Source organism: Macaca nemestrina, chromosome 3 (assembly GCF_043159975.1).
Source record: "Macaca nemestrina isolate mMacNem1 chromosome 3, mMacNem.hap1, whole genome shotgun sequence".
Taxonomy (NCBI): Eukaryota; Metazoa; Chordata; class Mammalia; order Primates; family Cercopithecidae; genus Macaca; species Macaca nemestrina.
In genome coordinates, this window is record NC_092127.1 from 17,438,811 (window position 1) to 17,459,192 (window position 20,382).

At 34.1% G+C, this 20,382-nt stretch overlaps 1 protein-coding gene across 5 annotated transcripts in view; it reads right to left on the minus strand.

Annotated features, from left to right (window-relative positions):
• Positions 1-20,382, minus strand: part of LOC105466678 (polypeptide N-acetylgalactosaminyltransferase like 6) — a 1,213,852-nt gene that overhangs the window by 683,766 nt on the left and 509,704 nt on the right. For all 5 annotated transcript variants that reach the window (XM_011715760.3, XM_011715757.3, XM_011715758.2 and 2 more), the window contains one exon: positions 12,706-12,872. In XM_011715760.3, the coding sequence (XP_011714062.2) occupies positions 12,706-12,872 (167 nt within the window). The remainder of the gene's footprint in view (positions 1-12,705; positions 12,873-20,382) is intronic.

Sequence of the window (20,382 nt, forward strand, 5' to 3'; positions counted from 1 at the left end):
CTCTGAATTCTGAAATTGGCAAAAACCAATTTTAGATATATTGAGTGGCGAACTTTCCTAAAGGTTGAAACATGTTTATCATCATTCATTCATTTGCTGTACTCTTTTTCACACAATTCTTAATCATCAGGTGTTAACCTATTAAACTAAGGGAGTATGTTGTTTCCTTTACACTTTTCAATTACAGGGAGAGAGACAGGAAGCCAATTAGGGAGCAAGTTGAAGAAGCTGAATGCAAACTTCTGTAGAGGACTTGAAAGCAATTGCTTCTGGCCATGAAACCTGGACTTGAGTTGCAATATTTCACACAGACATCCTATCTTCTGGATGAAAGTCTGATATAATGAAAACATAATGGAGTTGCATTTTAATTGAAAGTAGCCATTTCTATTCTCTTTCAGCTTCTACCTACTAATAATACCTTACATTTCTAACAAGAGCAGTACAATCACACACAGTTGTGGTGTAGGTTATTCGGTCAAGTGCAACATTGACTGCGTAGAAGTAATCTTCCTCTCTCACTATTTCCCTCTTTTCCCATCCTACATAGAGGGTACCGCATGATTCCCCTATGTGTGTTGATTCGAGAAGTCAATCATCAGTTCCATGGTCACTACTAAATTGCCTTCATACAACTCAGCAATAATACTGTTCATTTAGGAAGAATAATTTATCTGTACCCTAGAAATTTTAACTTTTTAATATAAATACAGAATTATGGGACACTTTTGAAATGTGTCATGCCACTTTAGATGAAAATATACTTTTCTAGGTACAATATGACTAAAATCAAGGTAATAATTATTAAGTGAATCTTATTTAGGTACTGCAGGCCAGCTGTGATAAAGCATTCTCAAAAGAAGAAAGTATACATGTAAGAATGTATACATCATTTATGATCTTATAGCTTTCAGTATCTGCAGGTGAATTTTGCCTTTTCTCTGAGTATGATGCAATGGTTCAGGCAAGGAGCATCCAATCTTTTGGCTTCCCTGGACCACACTGTAAGAAAAATTATCTTAGGCCACACATAAAATACACTAACACTAATAATAGCTGATGAGCTAAAAACAAAACAAAACAAAAATTGCAAGTATTAGAAGCTGCAGGTATTTAAATGTAGATGTGGATCTCGGAATTATACATCCCTGAATCTTTGCTGCTCAATGTGACTTCATTTGATTCACAGATCATTTTTGCAATAAGAAACCCATGCAGTTTTATTAGATAACCATGTCGCCTATGGTCTTAAGTAAGTCAGCAGGGCAGTCATGCCATTAGGGCCTCTTCTGGATTGTATACTGATGTGTAAGGGATCTGGAGTAAGGTAAAACACATCAGTGTACATTTAGCAAAAACAATATGTTCAGGGACTCCTGGCAGCTTACCATGGGGCTTAGAGTCATATGTCAGGGCATCTTTTGGATTCAGCCTGGATTCTGTTATAGTAGAGGTACCACTACTCATCATGCATGTCTCACCTTTCACAGAGAAGTGGAATGAAGTGGTTTGGTCAGTGGGTGGATGGATAGGCTGATTGGTGCCTGTATTCAATATGGGGTAACCCCAGATGTTTTTTACAGGGGTGGCCTGAGAAAGCTACATGACTTATATGTGGGACCCATGGGGCAGTTTGATGGGATACTAGATTAAGATCACTCCTGGTGGTGAGGAAAGTCCCAGTTTTAAGGGAATCTGGGCTTGAAATTCATACCTCCAGTAGGGATAATGTTTGGCTAAAACTTAACAAATCAAGTCTGATTCACAGTACTTACTTCTCTGATTATTTAAAAAAAAACAGTGATGCCATTTTAACTCTTATTTTAGGTTCACGGGTACAATGTGCAGGTGTGTTATATAAGTAAACTCATGTCACAGGGGTTTGTTGTACAGATTATTTCATCATTCAGGTACTAAGCTTAGAACTCAATAGTTATTTTTTCTTATCCTGTCCCTCCTCCCACCCTTCACCCTCAAGTATGTCCCAATGTGTTCTTATCATTAAGTTCCCACTTATAAGTGTGAACGTGTGATATTTGGTTTTCTATTCCTAGGTTAGTTTGCCAAGGATAATGGCCTCCACCTCCATCTATGTTCCAGCAAAGGATATAATCTCATTCTTTTTTATGGATGCATAGTTTTCCATGGTGTATATGTACCCCATTTGCTTTATCCAATCTGCCATTGATGGACATTTAGGTTGATTCCATATTTTTGTTACTGTGAATAGTGCTGCAATGAACATTTGTGTGCACGTGTCTTCATGGTAGAATGATTTATTTTCCTTTGGGTACATACTCAGTAATGGAATTGCTGAGTCAAATAGTTCTGTTTCTACATCTTTGGGAATGTAACAAAGCAACAGAAATAGTTCTCTTTCTAGGTCTTTGGGAAATTGCCATACTGCTTTCCACAATAGTTGAACTAATTTACATCCCATACCAATAGTGTATAAGTATTCTCTTTTCTCTGAACCTCACCAGCCTCTGTTTTTTTTTTTTTCTTTGACTTCTTAGTAACCATCATGCCATCATTATTTTAGAATTTTTTCCAAAGGTCAAAAACAAGCATACTGAAGTTTGGAACCTAAAATTTGCCTTTTCTATGTATAGGAATTATTCTTCTGATGGCAGTCTTGGGCAGTTATTTCCTTCATCACAATTACATAAATATTATTATTCGTGGTTAAAAGGTATATTTTGCATTTTCTCTGAGTATGATGCAATGGTTCAGGCAAGGAGCATCCAATCTTTTGGCTTCCCTGGACCACACTGTAAGAAAAATTATCTTAAGCCACACATAAAATACACTAACATTAATAATAGCTGATGAGCTAAAAACAAAACAAAACAAAAATTACCAAAAAAAATCTCATAATGTTTTAACAAACTCTACGAATTTGTGTTGGGTCACATTCAAAGCCAACCTGGGCTGCATGTGGTCTGCAGGCCATAGGTTGGACCAACTTGGTTTAGCCCTTCAAGCATGAACTTATGCAAAGCAGTCATGAGTAACTTGCTGTCTTCTCTCTATATTGGGGGACTTATTTTTCCTACCCTTTCTAGTTTGGTGATACCTTTTCTTGAAAGCTTTTATTTTAAATAGTGAAATCATATCTTGTTTCTGTAATCCAGCTTCATATCCAATTCTTTGCAAGGTCTCAAGGGCTGTAAGTGGCAGAGCTAGAACTTGAATTCAAGATTCTCTGTCTCTAATGCTTAGGATCTTAACCACTCACTGTATTTCTACTTATCTCATGAGTCTATGGTTTTATAATACTCAGTATTGTGAAATAAATAAATAGATTCATGGATGAATAAAAGGAAAATCTTTTCTTCACAGAGACTTTCATTTATTTTCTAAGAAGCAGAGTTTCAACTTGGCAAAACCAGAGGAAAACATGTATCTAATCAAAACTGAATTGCTTAAATTTTATTTCAAACTGAAAATGTGTCTCTACTAAGTTGGATATGGCCTTAATAATTATGCAGAATTATAACATGTAAAAGTCAAAACTGTCAAGTGATAGAGGTAGAGTTTATTCAGGATATAAAATTAAATTTTCTTTCATCATTGCTCCACTAGCCTCACGGTTGCTAGCATTAAGCAGTTCTTTACAGTGCTACAATATTGCGGTAAGGGTTTTTTGTGTTGTGAGATAGCCACTAGTTTACAAAGCAGAATATATGTATACGTGTGTGTGTGTGTGTGTATATGAATACCACATATATATGTGTGTGTGTATATATATACACATATATGTGTGTATGTGTGCGTATATATATGAATTCCACATATATGTGTGTGTGTGTATATATATATATACACATATGTGTGTGTGTGTATATATATATATTCCATACAGTCTTCTTGATCTATGTTTTGAGAGGCCAGGCAGAAAAAAGATGAGAAAATAAAGGATGTGTATTTAATTAGTCTCTAATCCAATGCTAGACATTTGCCCAGTAACTCCCTATGCCTCTTCTACCCTTAATCCAGCCTCTCTCTGTTCTAGAATGACTTTCATCTTCTGGAGACATTGGCATCAGCATGGCCCTGGGAAATGTCAAATGTGCCTTTGTTTGGGTAAAGCAAAGCAGCCTTGCTAGGGTGCCTAACTCTTTTTCCAGGATAAAGACAGAATCAGATGTCCTACAAGGGGCCAGCCCAAAATCCATTTAAGTACCTCAACAAATTCTACTGTACATCAGTCTGTGAAGCTATATAAAACATATTTAACTCTGTTTTATGACCTATTTTGCTACTTTGAGAGCCTTTCCAAACATTAGAATCACTGTTTTCTCCAGAAGGAAGGCGTTGATTGGCCACCTGAAGTCCTGGAAGGCCATTATGGAGACTGGAATTGGTGCGCTCAAGTCATTATGATTCTCATGAATCCTCCGTTTCACTACTTGGGTATACACATACTGAAATGATGGTTTCTGTTATTGTTGTGATCATAAGGCAAAATGGGTAATAAATTAGATTCAATTATCTAGAATGTCTATGTAATTGTGGTGCAGTTTTTTTAAATTAATGATAGTTATCAGAACTGTTTCATTTTCTCAGAATAAAACATCTGAGAAAACTACAAAGAAAGGAACCTTGGACACTTAAGCATGAAAACTCTACATTTTTAATTAAACCTGCATTTATCTAAGCATGTAGAATCGACCCACTCTGTGACTTAGGACTTCATCTTTATAAGTCTCTGTCTACTCATCTATAAATATTACAAATGGACCATGTCACCTACAAATCCCTCATCTTAAAGATCCTATTATTCTAATATGAATTTGTTCCTCAGTTGTCACAAAACATTTAATTCTTATTAGGGGAGAATTTTGCTAAAACACATTTCATAAACATGGATGAATTTGATGTTCAAAACTTGTCAGCTTATGAAAAATCTTGAATGCTAAGAGATTGATATTTTTATTTTATCGAGTAAGTGTTACAATTCAGGATAAAAGAGAAAATGTTTGTGAAGTTTTCTTTTTTCCATTGTGTAGATGCAAGGATTTTTTTAAAAATTAAGAGCAGATGGATATTTAGACATCCAAAAGAGCTGCTTGAAATACTGAACACTGTATTATTAAAGCTCACAAGCTGAGGTTTGCTGACAAGAGGAATAGTCATAAAACATAACCTTTTATTTCATCAAAGAAAGTTATGCCTGCCCAAGATCTGAAGCCCAACATCCATAAAATGGTTTCACACTGGTGACATTCTATTCAAAACAGCTGTCTGAAAGAAAAATAAATGGGATTTAATCTGCCATAAAATGAATTGCACAATTTATTTTTCTTGAGGAAGTCATGCCTTTGTGATGCTGGTGAGCTGTAACAGGTTTGCTTCTAAAGGCAGTGTCTCCTTCTATGCCAAACCCATATTAATTCAGCCATGTGAAATTTTCCTACAGAAAAAGCAGTTGGAAAGTCAGAGCAGCTTATCCAACACACCTGATGCTTTTCTCTACTTTTAAAAGTATTAGTTTAAAACATGAGCCCAGGATAGACTTTTCATCCAGAGGTAAATAGATTTTAAGATGCTTTGTCATAAAGATTGAAATATATGAAACTGTCAAAGTCAACCATTAATGTCCTACAAAAAAATGGAATTTCATATACTACAAACTAATATTTGAGAAGAGAGCAAAACTGCAAAAGAGTGAAATGTGAGTTAGAAAAATGACAACTAAATGAGATTAATCATCTCTTCAAAATGAAATGCTTATAAAAGGTAAAAGCTACTCATAGGACAAATGTAAATATTTATAAGCCCAAAATAGACTAAGTGAGAAAACTTTTCAATATAGACATTTTAAAGACAATTGAGTAATAGTATGTTTTGCTTACTTCATTCATTTAGTACACATAATACCTTTTACAATAAAATAAAAGAAAGCAAGCGTAAGATTTTTTTCTACTGTGGAAGTTGCTGTAATACTACATGTGGTAACTAAGATACAACCTAACACAGGATAGACATTGAAACTTAGGTTGTGCCTTTCCATTCCATTACTTCATTCTATCACATATTTTCCAAAATTCTTATATGCGTGTTCAAATTAGCCTGCATGTATTTCATTGTAATGCCATTCTCTCAAACAACTTACATTAGAACATTTCTAACAGCTCTTTTTTGTTAAAGCTAGCTACATAAAAAATGTCTGTTTGCATGGTTCAGCAAATATATCTTTGTAAATTAAATGTGAATCCTAAAATAAACTGAAAATAATTTTAACTGAGATATATTATTATTTTCTTTAGGAGACAAAAGATATTATCTCCATAATAACTTTTTGAAATGTTCTGACTACCAATGCCCTCATTATAAAAGCTAATCCATAATGCAATTTATTAAGAAAAAAAATATATATTTTTTTCTATAGTATCTCAGAATCCTTTACCTTAATTTACAAAATGAGCACCTGCTTAAAACAGATTTCTACTAGAATGAATAAAGCATTGTAGTAGTAAGCATGAGGCTTGTGAATGTGTGTAGTGTTCCTGAAAACTTGAGAGATTATTCACATTCACATTTCAGGAGAAAAGGGAGACAATAAAAAGCTACTGTACACATGAAGGCAAAGGTGAGACTCAACAAGGATATATAACTATCATTATTTTTGTCAGATAAATTCTGTTGTTTCTGAAGACATTTACATCCTGTGAGATTGAATTTTTAATTTACAAGTAAGAGGGAGAGAAATCTCAAAAGTGCGTTTCTTCTGAGACAGATTCTACTGAAAGCATATTCTGCTACTAATGGGCAATATCCGTCTTTTACAAATGCACAAAGACTTTTTATGAGTTGATTTTTTTATTTTGTAACTTCTCAAACTTTTACCCCTTTATATTGTAGGATAATTTCCCTGACATTGACTGCACATTACTGTGGTATGTTCATACATCTGACCACAGAAAGCAATGTCACTTAATGTCCCAGATTCCCTTACATTCACCAATGTTAAAGTAATTTGTGAACAGAGCCATTAAGACAATCTGCACATTTAAACTTTATGCAACATGATATACAAATATCAGAAAGCAGAAGAGCTCCTTTCCATTCTTCAGCATACAATGCTGAATTTCTAAATATACTGTTGTATTTTTTAACATTTGCTTACTTCCTGCTACTAAACAGTATTTGGTTTGATACTGTAGTTTGATTTTTTTAAACACAATTATCCTTGCCATTTTAAATATGAATATTAAATCTAAATAACTCCAAGATTTATTTAGAGTGACTAGCTCTCAATAAATCTGAGACATAAAAATTGCTTGTCTTATAATCTAGTGAAGTACCTGATGGAATACCAGCACTAAAACATTTTTGTCGACTGTCGTCTCAGAATCTTTAAATGAACTTTAGTGTTAGTATTGTATAATATAAAATAAAATGCACTACCATTCTTCATCGGTTTTACAACCTTTTTCACACTGATGATATCTTCCAACTTCAAATAGTTGTAAAACTTGTGCTGACTGATTTGTCTGCTTATGGAAACTTTCCTTAATGCATACTTGGAAACTATTTGTGTAAAACAGAAATTGAATTCAAGACTTGACATCGTCATTTGTGAAATCATTAAAAATATCCTTGCTATTTTAAAGATTTAAAAACACTTTCAGCCATATGAAGAGTCTAGGATTTTTTAATGGTAATGTAGATTATTATAGGAATTGCTTTGCTATTTCCATGTATATGTAGGTATTCATACATATTATATATATGCATATATAATATTTTTTCCCTAGCATAAAAGTTACTGACTGATTCCCAAGCAAAATAGATTTACAAAGTTTTGAGAGACCTTATTTGTTTAACAAAAAGGGAAAATTGGTAAGGGGATGAGGTATGACAGTAAATTGGAATTAAACATCAAATGCTATAAAATGAGTTCACAAGAAAACAAGGCAAATGTCTACAAATTTTGGACATTGGCAATATCTAGCAAGGAAATATAACAATTAATGTTACATAAAATACTGTGGATGTCCTTTATTAACTTATAAATCCAATATTAATTGCACACTAAACAGTATAAACAAACAGCAAAATTTATTTTGTAATAACATGTAAGAAACGAGATTTTTGAAGTTACTTATTGCACCCATATTATTCAAGGAAGCTTCAACTCCAATTTTACTTAATTTTAATTCATCTTTTTGAGACAGAGTTTTGCTCTGACACCCAGACTGGAGTGCAGTGGCATGATCTCGGCTCACTGCAACCTCTACCTCCCAGGTTCAAGTGATCATCCTGTCTCAGCCTCCCAAAGTGCTGGGATTACAGGTGTGAGCCACTGTGTCTGGCCATTCAACCCCAATTTTAAAATGCATGACAGTGATTTTGAAACTTTAATTCCTATAGAAAGTACATATAGATATTGTTGAAATGCAGATTCTGATTCATCTGGTGAGGCCTGAGAATCTGCATTTCTAGCAAGCTTCATGCTGCTGCTGCTGGTCCATGCACCACACTTTGGATAGTAAGAATCTGGACTGTCTAAGGAAAAGCAAGCTGGATTTCTTGAAAGTTGCTGGCATTGGGCAGATAGTTACAAGTCTGTTTTTCTCTCTAATGAGTACATGGAGAATAACAGATCTTTCTGAAACTCAAATATTCAACTACTTACCCCTTCTGTCCAGGAGGTTTGAAACAAGCAGGAGCAGAAATGAGTGAGTGTGTGCATGTGTGCCTGTGTTTGTGTGTGTGTACTCGGGTATACAGTAGTGCCTCCATACTTGCATTAAGGTAAGTGTGTCAGCAACTCTCCTGTGACTGTCCTCAATTTAGACTTGCATTCATCTAAGCATGCAAAGTTCAGAGAATTGTCAGGTCCAATATACCCTATCTCTGAGGTTAAGCCCTAGCTTATTTCACACATTTCAACATTTTCCATGTGGATGCTGTTAAGGTTGCCTGGAATTTGGAGATAAGCCCAGGATTAGTCCTGCTTTAAAGTCACCATGAAGCCTTGTTATAGGCCTCAAGTTAAGTTGTTAAATGTATTTCTCAGAGCTTACTGGAAAAAAAAAAATAAATAGCCACACTCACTAACTTTGGTAAGCTTCAGATAGCAAAACACAGCGGTGGTTGTTGAAAACTTACCTACAGGCCTTCACCTTCATGTTTTTATAGATGGCGGACTTATGTTCTGAGGCTAAAATGACATTCTGTTACCAAGCTTGCTTTAAGAAAAATGTCTAAACTGAGAACTGCGAGATAGAATATTCACTTTTTTAAAAAGCATTTTGAGAACTAGGTCAATCTTATTTAAGCAGATTTTTCTAAATCACTTGGTAATAGTTTAGAATTATTCTGTAATTATCTAATAATTTGGTATTTTACTTTATTGATATGAACACCACTATTATAGAATTTAACAATTACTATATACTTATACTTGTTGTAAATATGAATTCCAAGTAATTAGCAAGTGACTCATGCTAATGACATGTCTAAAATATTGGCTTTCCTATATTTTTGGTCATGTATAGCTATTCTATTGATCTGGAAGATATAAAATATAAGGCAGTAATATTTGATTAAGTCTTGTTAAAGTTTAGTGCTTTTGGCCAAGGATCTTGTAGAGTATCTGAAAAAATTAATAGTGCAAAGGTGGCAAATACTGAACAGAAATGAAATTGAGATGTATTTCTAAAAATAAATTTAAAGTGTAAAACAAAAAAAAATTAACTTCCTTAAGGAATCCAACAGAATTCCTATAATTTCCCGTATTTTGAAATTCATCTATCCTACTTAATCTGACTTTTAAAGAGTGGGTGAAAAGAACTCTACACATTATAGGGTTATAGTTTTGGGGAATTTTCTAAGAAAAGTATAAGTTAATTATAGCTTTTAACAGCACAGCTACAGATGTATCAGATAAAAAGGAGCAGAAAAAGTTTTTCTCTCTTAGAGGCCCTGTAAACAAGTGATGCCTTGGGGTATCTTCCTTTTCTTGTAGTAGTAAAAACAATCTTGAAAAGGATTCTGCTAAACACTCTTCTAAGGCCATGCATTTAATTTAGATAAATAACATCATCTCATTATTGATTAAATTCTCAGAATTTTATATTACTTCAATGCTTGTAGTAGCTTATTGGCCATATTGGAGATGTTTTAAATGTCAAAGCAGTCCTAATTTCTCCAAATATAAATTAGCATGATACTCTTTAAATGGCCGCTAAATGAATTCTTCTGTTGATTCTGGCGATAGATAAATAAATCGATAAATGGGTAGATAGATAGAGAGAGAGATTATTGTGGATCATATTTGATTAAATTAAGAGAGTCTCTTCTCCAAAAAGTATAGACTATTTATACTACACCGGTAGGAGAGTATATGGTGAGAAGAAATCAATAGTTGAGAGCAATCACTCTCTCATGAGCATGCGATTCACTCAAACATCCACGGCAGCCCTCCATCATAACCTCTCCATGAAGAATCACTATCTTTCTCATTTTGATAAACACAGACACTCAGAGAAAGTTAATTTACCAAATGTCATACAGTTAATGGTGTTGGGATTCTGACCTGTGTTCATTACATTAATTCTTTATATTTCTCATAATTCAGAAAGCAGGAGTGATGCTTCTAAGTCCATTCAAGTGCTAATATACATCAACCAATACTCTCAGATGAGATTTTCATAATCTAAAGCAAAAACTTGGAAAAAGAGTCTTTCCTATTTTACATAATTTTAAAATTATGATGTATTATAAAATACTATAGAAGCATTTTATCACCTATTTCTTTCAAAATTTACTTTTACATTTGATTATAAAATTATACTTTCAACTTCATTGCTCGTAAGAGTAGAATATCTCAATGAAAGTTTTACCTAAGCATTAAAGTAATGATTATCCCTTAGAAATGCCCATTAGGAAATTCAAAAGTCACCATTAATGTTCCTAAATTAACCATTTTCTGTTACCCCCTTCACTAATTACATTGACAGTCTACTTTCTTCCCAACTAACATGACATACAGAAACATAGTCCACCAAAGCTGCTACTGTACCAAAGGTGATGGTGATTTGGAACCAAGAAAATGTAGGTGCCAGGATTTTCAACCTTTTCAAAGACTTTCAACTGAAAAACATCTCTGAGAAATATTTAACAAGACATGTAATTTCCTGCTACCAAGTATTTCTCACTCTATTACCCCCCAGGTCAAAATTCTACTGTAATAAATAGTTTACCAAGATAATCAAAAGTTACACTGGCCTATTTCTCCTAGTACCAGTCAATCACAAAGACCATTCACTTGGCAATCTGCAGCCTCAGATCTTTATCCCCTTTTTCACTTTTTGAAATCAATGCTTTATTAACACATTAAGAAGCAATCTTTAGCCTAAGGTAATAATGACTGCTGTGAAATAGTAACCTCAATTAGAATAAAAAAGTGAATATACCATTTACATTGTTTTTCAAATCTCGGAAAATTTCAGTTTTAGACAGTGACTATTATTAGGTAATATTAAATGCATGCCTACCTGTGTAACACGAGACAAAAAGTCTTTAAAATCAAACCTAAATGACCAGGTTGATAGTTTAAGGATTGAGATGGAGTCTCACTCTGTCACCCGGGCTGGAGTGCAGTGGTGGGATCTCAGCTCACTGCAACCTCCGCCATATTAATAGTGTAGTGTCAAACAACCTCATTTCTATCACCTAAGTCCCAGTATCTACTGATACTAGGCAACCTCTGGATCAGTATTTAAAAGGAGTGTATAAAGACCAGTATTTTAACTGACTACCTCTGTCAAAGAAACTTCACAATTAGCACATCAAGCTGTCTTTTGCAGAATTTTTGAACACTATGAATAAAAGATGTTTTTGTGACAAATAACATTTCCAAAACTTCAAATTAACATGAATTAAAACTTCCAAAACTTAATTAACCCATGTGATCTCAAGCTGTATTCTCTTTTGAGGCATAAGAATAATATTCAATCAAAATAGTTTACTGTCATTCTTTCTAACAGATATACAGTTAAGTGTAGCTCCTTCATGCAAGAAAATATAAGGTAAATTATAAAATGTACTTTATAGTATATTTATACAATAGAAAGTAAATTACAAAATTATAAAATTTTTATAAGGTAAATATAAAATTATAAAAGTATTAAAACTTATGTTAAATTTTGTAATATACTATTACACTAGATTGTTTCTGTTATTGTTCAGATAGATAAAATAGCTAGAATTACCAAGTAAAAATATGTACCTGTGTCCCTTATAATTTCTAATATTTATGAAGTAACACAAGCACAGCCTGGAGTATGTGTCATACTGGTAAATTATAGAGTAGATACTTTTCAGAAACAGGAACAGATTTTATAGTTCTAACTCAAATATTTTACCATTCACATGTACTTACAATAATATATTTTGCAGTGTTGGTCCTGAAGCTGAAAGTAGAATTTGAGGCATTTTGCCAACACCTGTCTAATTTGCAACAGAGATTGTAATGCAAATTTCTTATGGATTACCAAATGAAACCGATAGCTTCTCATTAAGTTTCTTTTGCATTTGGTCAATATTTTACGAAATCACAACATAGATAAAACTTCATAATCGCCTTTCAGATGGAATCAGAAAGAAGCTCCCATTAACTTTTTTAAAAAGTCCTTAATGATTATGTGAATGGTAGCAGAATCAGATAAAATGTTATCAACTGTATCTTACCTCTCTCACTGAAGTCATCTACTAGAATGATTTCTGCTATCAGACTCTCTGGGGTTCGGTTAATTATACTGTGTATGGTCCGCAGGAGTGAAGTCCAACCTTCATTATGAAATGGGATAATGATGCTGGTGTTTGGCAGCCTTTCCAGATACATCTTGTGCTTACAGCTGGAGATGAGGGAAAAAAAAAATGGTGTATTAAATGCAAAACCCTTGTATATCTTATTCTGTTGTTTATTCATTATGTTATCAGACAACTGTGGAAACACGACTTGGTCTAATACTTTCCAACCAGAGTTTGTACAGCATGATTGTTATTCTGCTCCATCATGGAATGTATTAATGATCTCCTTTCACACTCACTCTTAATGAAACAACTGTTTTATCCTCTTTGGTATCAGGGTTTCAAATTCGTCAGTTTGTTGAAATGTTGTGCTCTTGTTGATGTACATTTTTCCTGTTATATAATAGAAATAAGGATGAATAATATGCTTTAAAACTGTTTCCATGGAGCACATAATTAAGATTTAGATGGATTTCCTGAAGAGATCTAAAAATTTAACTTCTGTAATATTTATGTTTAATTAGTCAGTTTTAGTCATGGAGTGTTTCAATGGCTGGACAGTATTTAAAGCCTGAAGGGAAAAACAACCATAGTCTCTAAACAGAATAAATTAAAATCTAATGTAAAATAACTGTTAACTGAGCACAACCACATAATAAGATTAAATTAAGATCCAAATCAAGATGTTATCACATTCCTAGTGAAAACTCTAAAAAGAAATCTCAGATTCATTTTTTTTCATTGTTGGAACCATCTGAGAAGATGAAAAAGAAGTATTTTAAAAATTGTATTCCTGGCCGGGTGCGGTGGCTCAAGCCTGTAATCCCAGCACTTTGGGAGGCCGAGATGGGCGGATCACTAGGTCAGGAGATCGAGACCATCCTGGCTAACACGGTGAAACCCCGTCTCTACTAAAAAATACAAAAAACTAGCCAGGCGAGGTGGCGGGCGCCTGTAGTCCCAGCTACTCAGGAGGCTGAGACAGGAGAATGGCCCAAACCCGGGAGGCGGAGCTTGCAGTGAGCTGAGATCCGGCCACTGCACTCCAGCCTGGGCGACAGAGCGAGACTCCATCTCAAAAAAAAAAAAAAAAAAAAAAAAAAAAAAAAAAAAAAAAAATTGTATTCCTTTATTCATTATTTAACCTAATAATTTATTATTTTTAACAATATTCATTAAACAAGTAAATTTTGACATTTTCAGACAATGAAAAGTGTTTGAAAACCCATCAAAATTATAACATGATATGGGCACAAAAATGCTGTAAAAACATGAAATTCATTTTAGGATAACTTAAATGTCAAAAAATATATATAAATATGAAAAAGATCTGTCAGTAATTTCCATGGGAGTGCAGTAAGATAGATGTTTTTGCTTATAATGCACAGATCTGGAAAATAGTGTTTCTGAAGTTCAGCATACCTGGTCATAACTATGTGGAGCCATTGATTCTTCTGAACAAAGTCAAAGAGCCCAACTAATTGTGCTTTGATATATCAATATTCATAATGTTGCACCTACTTGTGAGAACCATCACACCTCACAATGTCCTTAGAATGAGGGTGATATTCCCAATGAAGCCATTTGTTTTTTAAACATAAGGGCAAGCTATTGTACATATCACTTGCCTATTAATTAAAGAGGACTTGCATTCAGAGTAATATCGTATAAACCATCAACAGGGGCCAGGCACAGTGGCTCATGGATGTAATCCCAGCACTTTGGGAGGCCAAGGCAGGAGGATCACTTGAGTCCGGGAGCTCAAGACTAGCCTGGGCAACATAGCAAAACCCCATCTCTACCAAAAGTAAATATTAGCCAGGTATGGTGGCACACACCTGTCATCCCAGCTACTCGGCTGGCTGAGGCAAAATAATTGCTTGAACCCAGTAGGCAAAGGTTGCAGTGAGATGAGATCGCACCACTGCATAGTCCAGCCTGGGTGACAGAGTGAGACTGTCTCAAAAAAAAAAAAAAAAAAAAAAAAAGGAAAAAAGAAAAAAATCAATAGGCTCATGACTTTTCAGAGTCATATACAATCCAATCAGAGAAAGGGTAGACAAGAAAGAATGCAAGACCAATCATGTGTGACAAAGGCTTTCTCTTTCAAAATGTTTTCGATAATTTATATCTGCCTAAGCTCAAATTACTATCAAATTACTCTCACACACAAAATATAAAAGGATCCATTCTATTCATTCATTCATTCACTCATTCATTCATGTCACAATAATTTACTGAAGATTTGATATAGGTCAGGCTCCAAAGTTGAGGTAAAACAATGAACGAAATCTAGTTCTTAACCTCAAGACATTTATATTATAATGAGAGATACAGAAAGATAAATAGTTACAATTTTAAAATGAAATGGATAGTGTAGAAGTTTAATAGAGTGCTATAAGATTATTTGAGAGAGGCCCATAAGCCAATTTGGAATATGTAGAAATTCAAGTGAGAACTGAAGGTGGCCTGCAGAGGACAGGTTCAAAGTGTACATAGGAAGAGAATTCACACGACTTGGTAACTAGGAGATGTGATTAAAGAGGAGTCTTACATTTTGGACATGGACAACTGATCCGATAAAATACAGAATGACAGAGGAGCCTGTGTGAGGGACGCACTGAAGGTTTCAAAGATTGAGAGCAACGATAATGAATTCAATTTTGACCATGTATTGTTGAGATGTCAAAATGACATCCAGATGCAACGCAGCTTTCATATATCATATACACACCTATCTGTCAATTTAGATGTCTATCTATCTATATATATGTGGGTGCATAGCTCAAGGTAAAAATCTATTTTGCTGGGGGAAGAGGCTCATGAGAGATAAGCTCTAGTAGATGATGCTGGTGCATCAATGCCTCCTTAGCACTCACCATTCCAGTATAAGCCAAGAGGGTCCTATTATACATCTCTGCAGATAGCAAAGTGAGTACTTTGTCTCATCTCTGCACAAAGGGCAGATCAGAAGTTCTGGGAGAAATTAATTCCCCTAGAGCAAGTATCAACCAACGAATAATGGAAGTTAGAGAATAAATAGTCACATGGTGGGATAACCCTGAGGTGTGTTCTATATTTTCTCCCATAGTTTCCCAGCAAGATTATACCACAGTTGCCCATAGTGATCAGCAGTTTGACAAAGCATCTTTTACTGGTTACTTTCCCTTTTCTGTCTTCCTTTTTCACATTGCCCGCACCGCACCACTCTACATTCTGTGATTACTTCCTAAACAGTATTATAGTCAAATTTTTGTTTCAGGGTCTGCTTCCAGAGGAACCCAAACTTAGACATAGGCAAATAAGTTATACCTCACTTGGTGGGAACAGTCTCTTGAATCAATGTCCTGGTCAAGATTCACATTAATCAATGTGCTGGTCAAATAGGCAACACTCTTATTTTTGTTGAGTTGGGAAGGTTGCAGTTTGTTATACTTGGAGATAATTTTAAGTAAGTTTTTAAAAAACAGTGATCACACATGCATTTCATCACTTCTTTCAGCTTTTGAATTATTACTGGTGCTCTGCTCAGAGACGTCTCTAGGCCTATGAAACACAACTATGAAGACTTTACAGTGGATACATAAAAATGGTCTCATCCTCATTAGTTGATTATTAGTAGTAACGTTGCCTTTTTATATTGACATCTGTAACTTATCTTTCAATTAGACTACATTATAAACTCCTTACTATTTCATGCCTGATGATTATGTATCAAATATTGAAAAGTCACATCACACTTTATGATCAGACTATCGAGGTTCAAATGATAGCTTTGCCACTTACTGTCTGTGTGACAATGGGCAAGTTATTTACCCTCTGTAAGATTAACTTTCCCACACAGGATAATGTGGGAGCAAGAAAAAAAAAATACCTCTGCATAATGTGCTAATGAGAATTAAATTGGGTCATCTATGTAATGTACTTCATATAGCATCATAGCTAATAATAGCAAGAGTTTAATAAATACTGACATTATTACGGTCATTGTTGTTTAAATTATATTATTTCATTGTCAAATCCTCTGTGGAAGAAGATGTGGAACTAGTAAAGACAGGAACTGCAGAAGAGACAGTGAGAGACATTTAGGATACAAAGATGAATACATTTCAGTCTCTTCCCTTAAGGGTTCACAGACCAGTGAGCAGATATATAAAATGATTAGACTCAAAGAAGACAAGTGACATCATAGATGGCACATAGACATTGAGAGCCTGAAGGAAGTGTGACTAACTTTGTCTGATAGAATTAAGGAAATATTTATCAATGAGTCTGTATGTTGAGAACAGATCATGAAAAATCTTGAAAACGATTCTAGGGAATTTGGATGTTAGCCTGCAGTCAACATGAAGTACTTCAAATATTGTTAATCGCAAGGAAGACTGGATCGTGTTTACATATTCCTTTGGCAGCAGGGCAGACAATGTGTTGCAAATGGCAGAGACTAGAAGCAGAAAGATTAGCCCTTGTAATAATTCTAGCAAAAAATAATGAGGGTGCAGATCTGATTTTCACTCGAAGGAAAGCCAGCTCCTTTGTAAAAGCACTTAATCTGATTGAATTATATTTGGTCATTCTAGCACTTAAGCTGCTCCAAAGAAAAACTGAATCACTGCCAACCTCAGGCATTGGATTCAAGAAGTTGTGATCCAGATGACTACCCCATAGTATTACTAGAAATAGTGAAGCACATCCAGGGCTTTATTAAGGCTCTGCGCCTGCATATTTTAGGTTTCATGTCAAGTCAGGTTGAGAATAAAAGTTTGCAAATATGAAGATGATGTACCAATATGGAACTCAGTTTAATAAATAAGTAAAATAAAGTCAAACACAATTTAGATGCTTTTTATGGTTACAAATGTGTATAAATTCACAAATAGAAGAAGAAAATAGGGACAAATGAAAACATGTGTTGAAATAGGTTTCTAGGAATAGGGGTGTAATTATTGCATTTCATATTGCTGTATTATTTTCAGATAAGCATTTGCATAAAATTACCTTGCAGTTTAGGAATAGCTCAGAGGTAAGGACATCTGTTTGTTGAGTTGCAGTTTATATAGATGGATAAAAACCAATCCTTCAAATTTTAAAAGCACCAGGAAGACAAAAGATATAGTTTGAGTTATTTAAAAATTTACTTGAGAGAAATGACAAGTTGTGAAGGCATTTAAAAATCTGAAAAACAACCCTAAATTATTTTGTAAACATTCTGCTAGACCTTTCAAAGTAATGAAACCTCCATGGCAAATTTTCTCATATTTTCTTCTGTTTTTCCAAAACAGAATAAATACTTTCTGATTTTTTATATTGGCATTTGCTAACTGAAAGATTTTAAAAATATAGTTCAATAGTATTGTTTAATGCATACTTAACATTTATTCCTTTCATGGTTACATTAATTTATCTTTATTATTTCATTGATTTTATTAAAATAAGTGTTTTTTCCAACAATTAAAAAAGGCCAAAAATTAAATTTTAATTACAAATACTTGGAATAAATACCAGACTTATCAGTGACTTACTTTTGTGTAAAAGAGATACTTTAGTATGTATGCAACAATGTCAATGTTTATATTATGGGCATTTAGGTGAATTTTCATTTGGAGATCTTAAAACCTTCATGTATTCTTCACCATCACTTAAACATTCTTCTCACTGCCTACTGTTGTGTGTTTTGTTTTGGAAAGAGTGTTAAAACTCACATTTAAAAAATTCTAGCTCTGAGATTGCAGCTTTTGAGTAAAATGTTTGAATGTTTAAATATTTCAATCTTTAGATCATTCTGTTAGCTTATTCAAAGTATGGCTTTATTTTTTGTTTTGTTTTGGTTTTTATTTACCTATATAATAACAATAGTCAGGAGGTTATGTGGTGGTAATAACCACTCCCAAATTTCAATGGCTTAAAATAATAACTATTCTCTTTCTTGCTTCCTTTATCTGTTCAACACTAGTTGGAAGGAGGGTCTCTGCTCACTGTGGTTAGCAGAAATAGCCAACATCTTGACCACTGTCAATAATTGTGGTATATATAAATGAGAACACTGATGGGTATTAAGCTAGTAATTAGATGATGTATCCCTAAAATGGCATATTGTTATCTGCTTACAGTTCATTGGTCAGAACTAGTCATGCAGTCCAGGGGCTCAGAATGTGCAGTCTCGTATTGTACAGAAGGAATATAGTCACAAGTATTTGGCAAATGACACTAGTGAAATCAACCATTTCAGTCTTCCACCTTCTTTAGAACAAAACAAGAAAAGAACATTTTACTTCTTGGACAAAATTTAATGGAAAAATGAAAGAGATTGAATTTCTTCACCGATGAAAAACAGAATATTTACAGCCCCATATCTATAGAAGCATGACAAGAGGATATTAGAGCTGCAACCACATTTAAGAAGTCATCCATTTAAGCCCCCCATTTAATTGAGAATTGAGACAGAGTTTTAGAGAGTTAAACATTAATTATTTTACAATTTAATTGGAAAGGCATTGTACCAGGTGAAAAAGTGATACAACGATGAGGCACTGTTCCTGAACTAGGAAGTTTATAGTTTTTCTGAAAATTCAGTAATTATCGCCTACACAGGAGGTAACACAAGCAATGAATAAGAAGCCAGCATTCTTCACTTTTGATTACATAATCTTTTGGAAATGTCATTCTATCATTGGCCCTTTAAGGCATCTTTATACTAATAGAGTTAATTAAATTATATAAATATTATAATATTTTAAAGAGGGGTAGGCAATTACTTGATTAGCTCAAACGTTTTTGTGAGATATATGCTGTATCCTCCATAAATATTTTTGTAGATAAACAATTCAATAAAATGTATGACAAAATACCCATCACAAAAAATTTATGATGAACTGTCATTTGAATAGAGGCTCTAACAGTCACTAATATTATATTATCAGGTGGCTAAAATAAGTAGAAATAGTGCCCACTATGCACAATATTCCTATATTGGTTTTGTGTATTTAAATAATAATACAGATTTTTGCTATTTCTGTCTAATATTATTTTCAGGTAAAATTATGTTTGAGATTTCCTCTTTTAGTCAAATGTACTAACAAGGACCATATTTACCTTTCTACTTGATTCAACGGTATTAGTCTGTTTTCATGCTGCTGATAAAGACATACCCAAGACTAGGCAATTTACAAAAGAAAGAGGTTTAATTGGACTTACAGTTCCATATGGCTGGGGAAACCTCACAATCATGGAGGGAGGGAAGGAGGAGCAAGTCAATATACTCACGTGGATGGCAGCAAGCAAAAAGAGAGCTTGTGCAGAGAAACTTGTTTTTTAAACCATTAGATTTCGTGAGACCCATTTACTATCACGAGAACAGCACAAAAAAGACCCACCCCCATGATTTGATCATCTCCCACCAGGTCCCTCCCACAACATGTGGGAATGATGGGAGCTACAAGATGAGATTTGGGTAAGGACACAGAGCCAAACCATCTTACCAACTAAACAACTAGATTTTTAAATATGAAACAATTATTTTCAAGGCATTGAATATCAAGCAACAAACAATAGTGGCTTTCAGAAACAGGATACAATTTCCCCTGCTTATACTCCAGCCTGAGATTCCAGGGCATG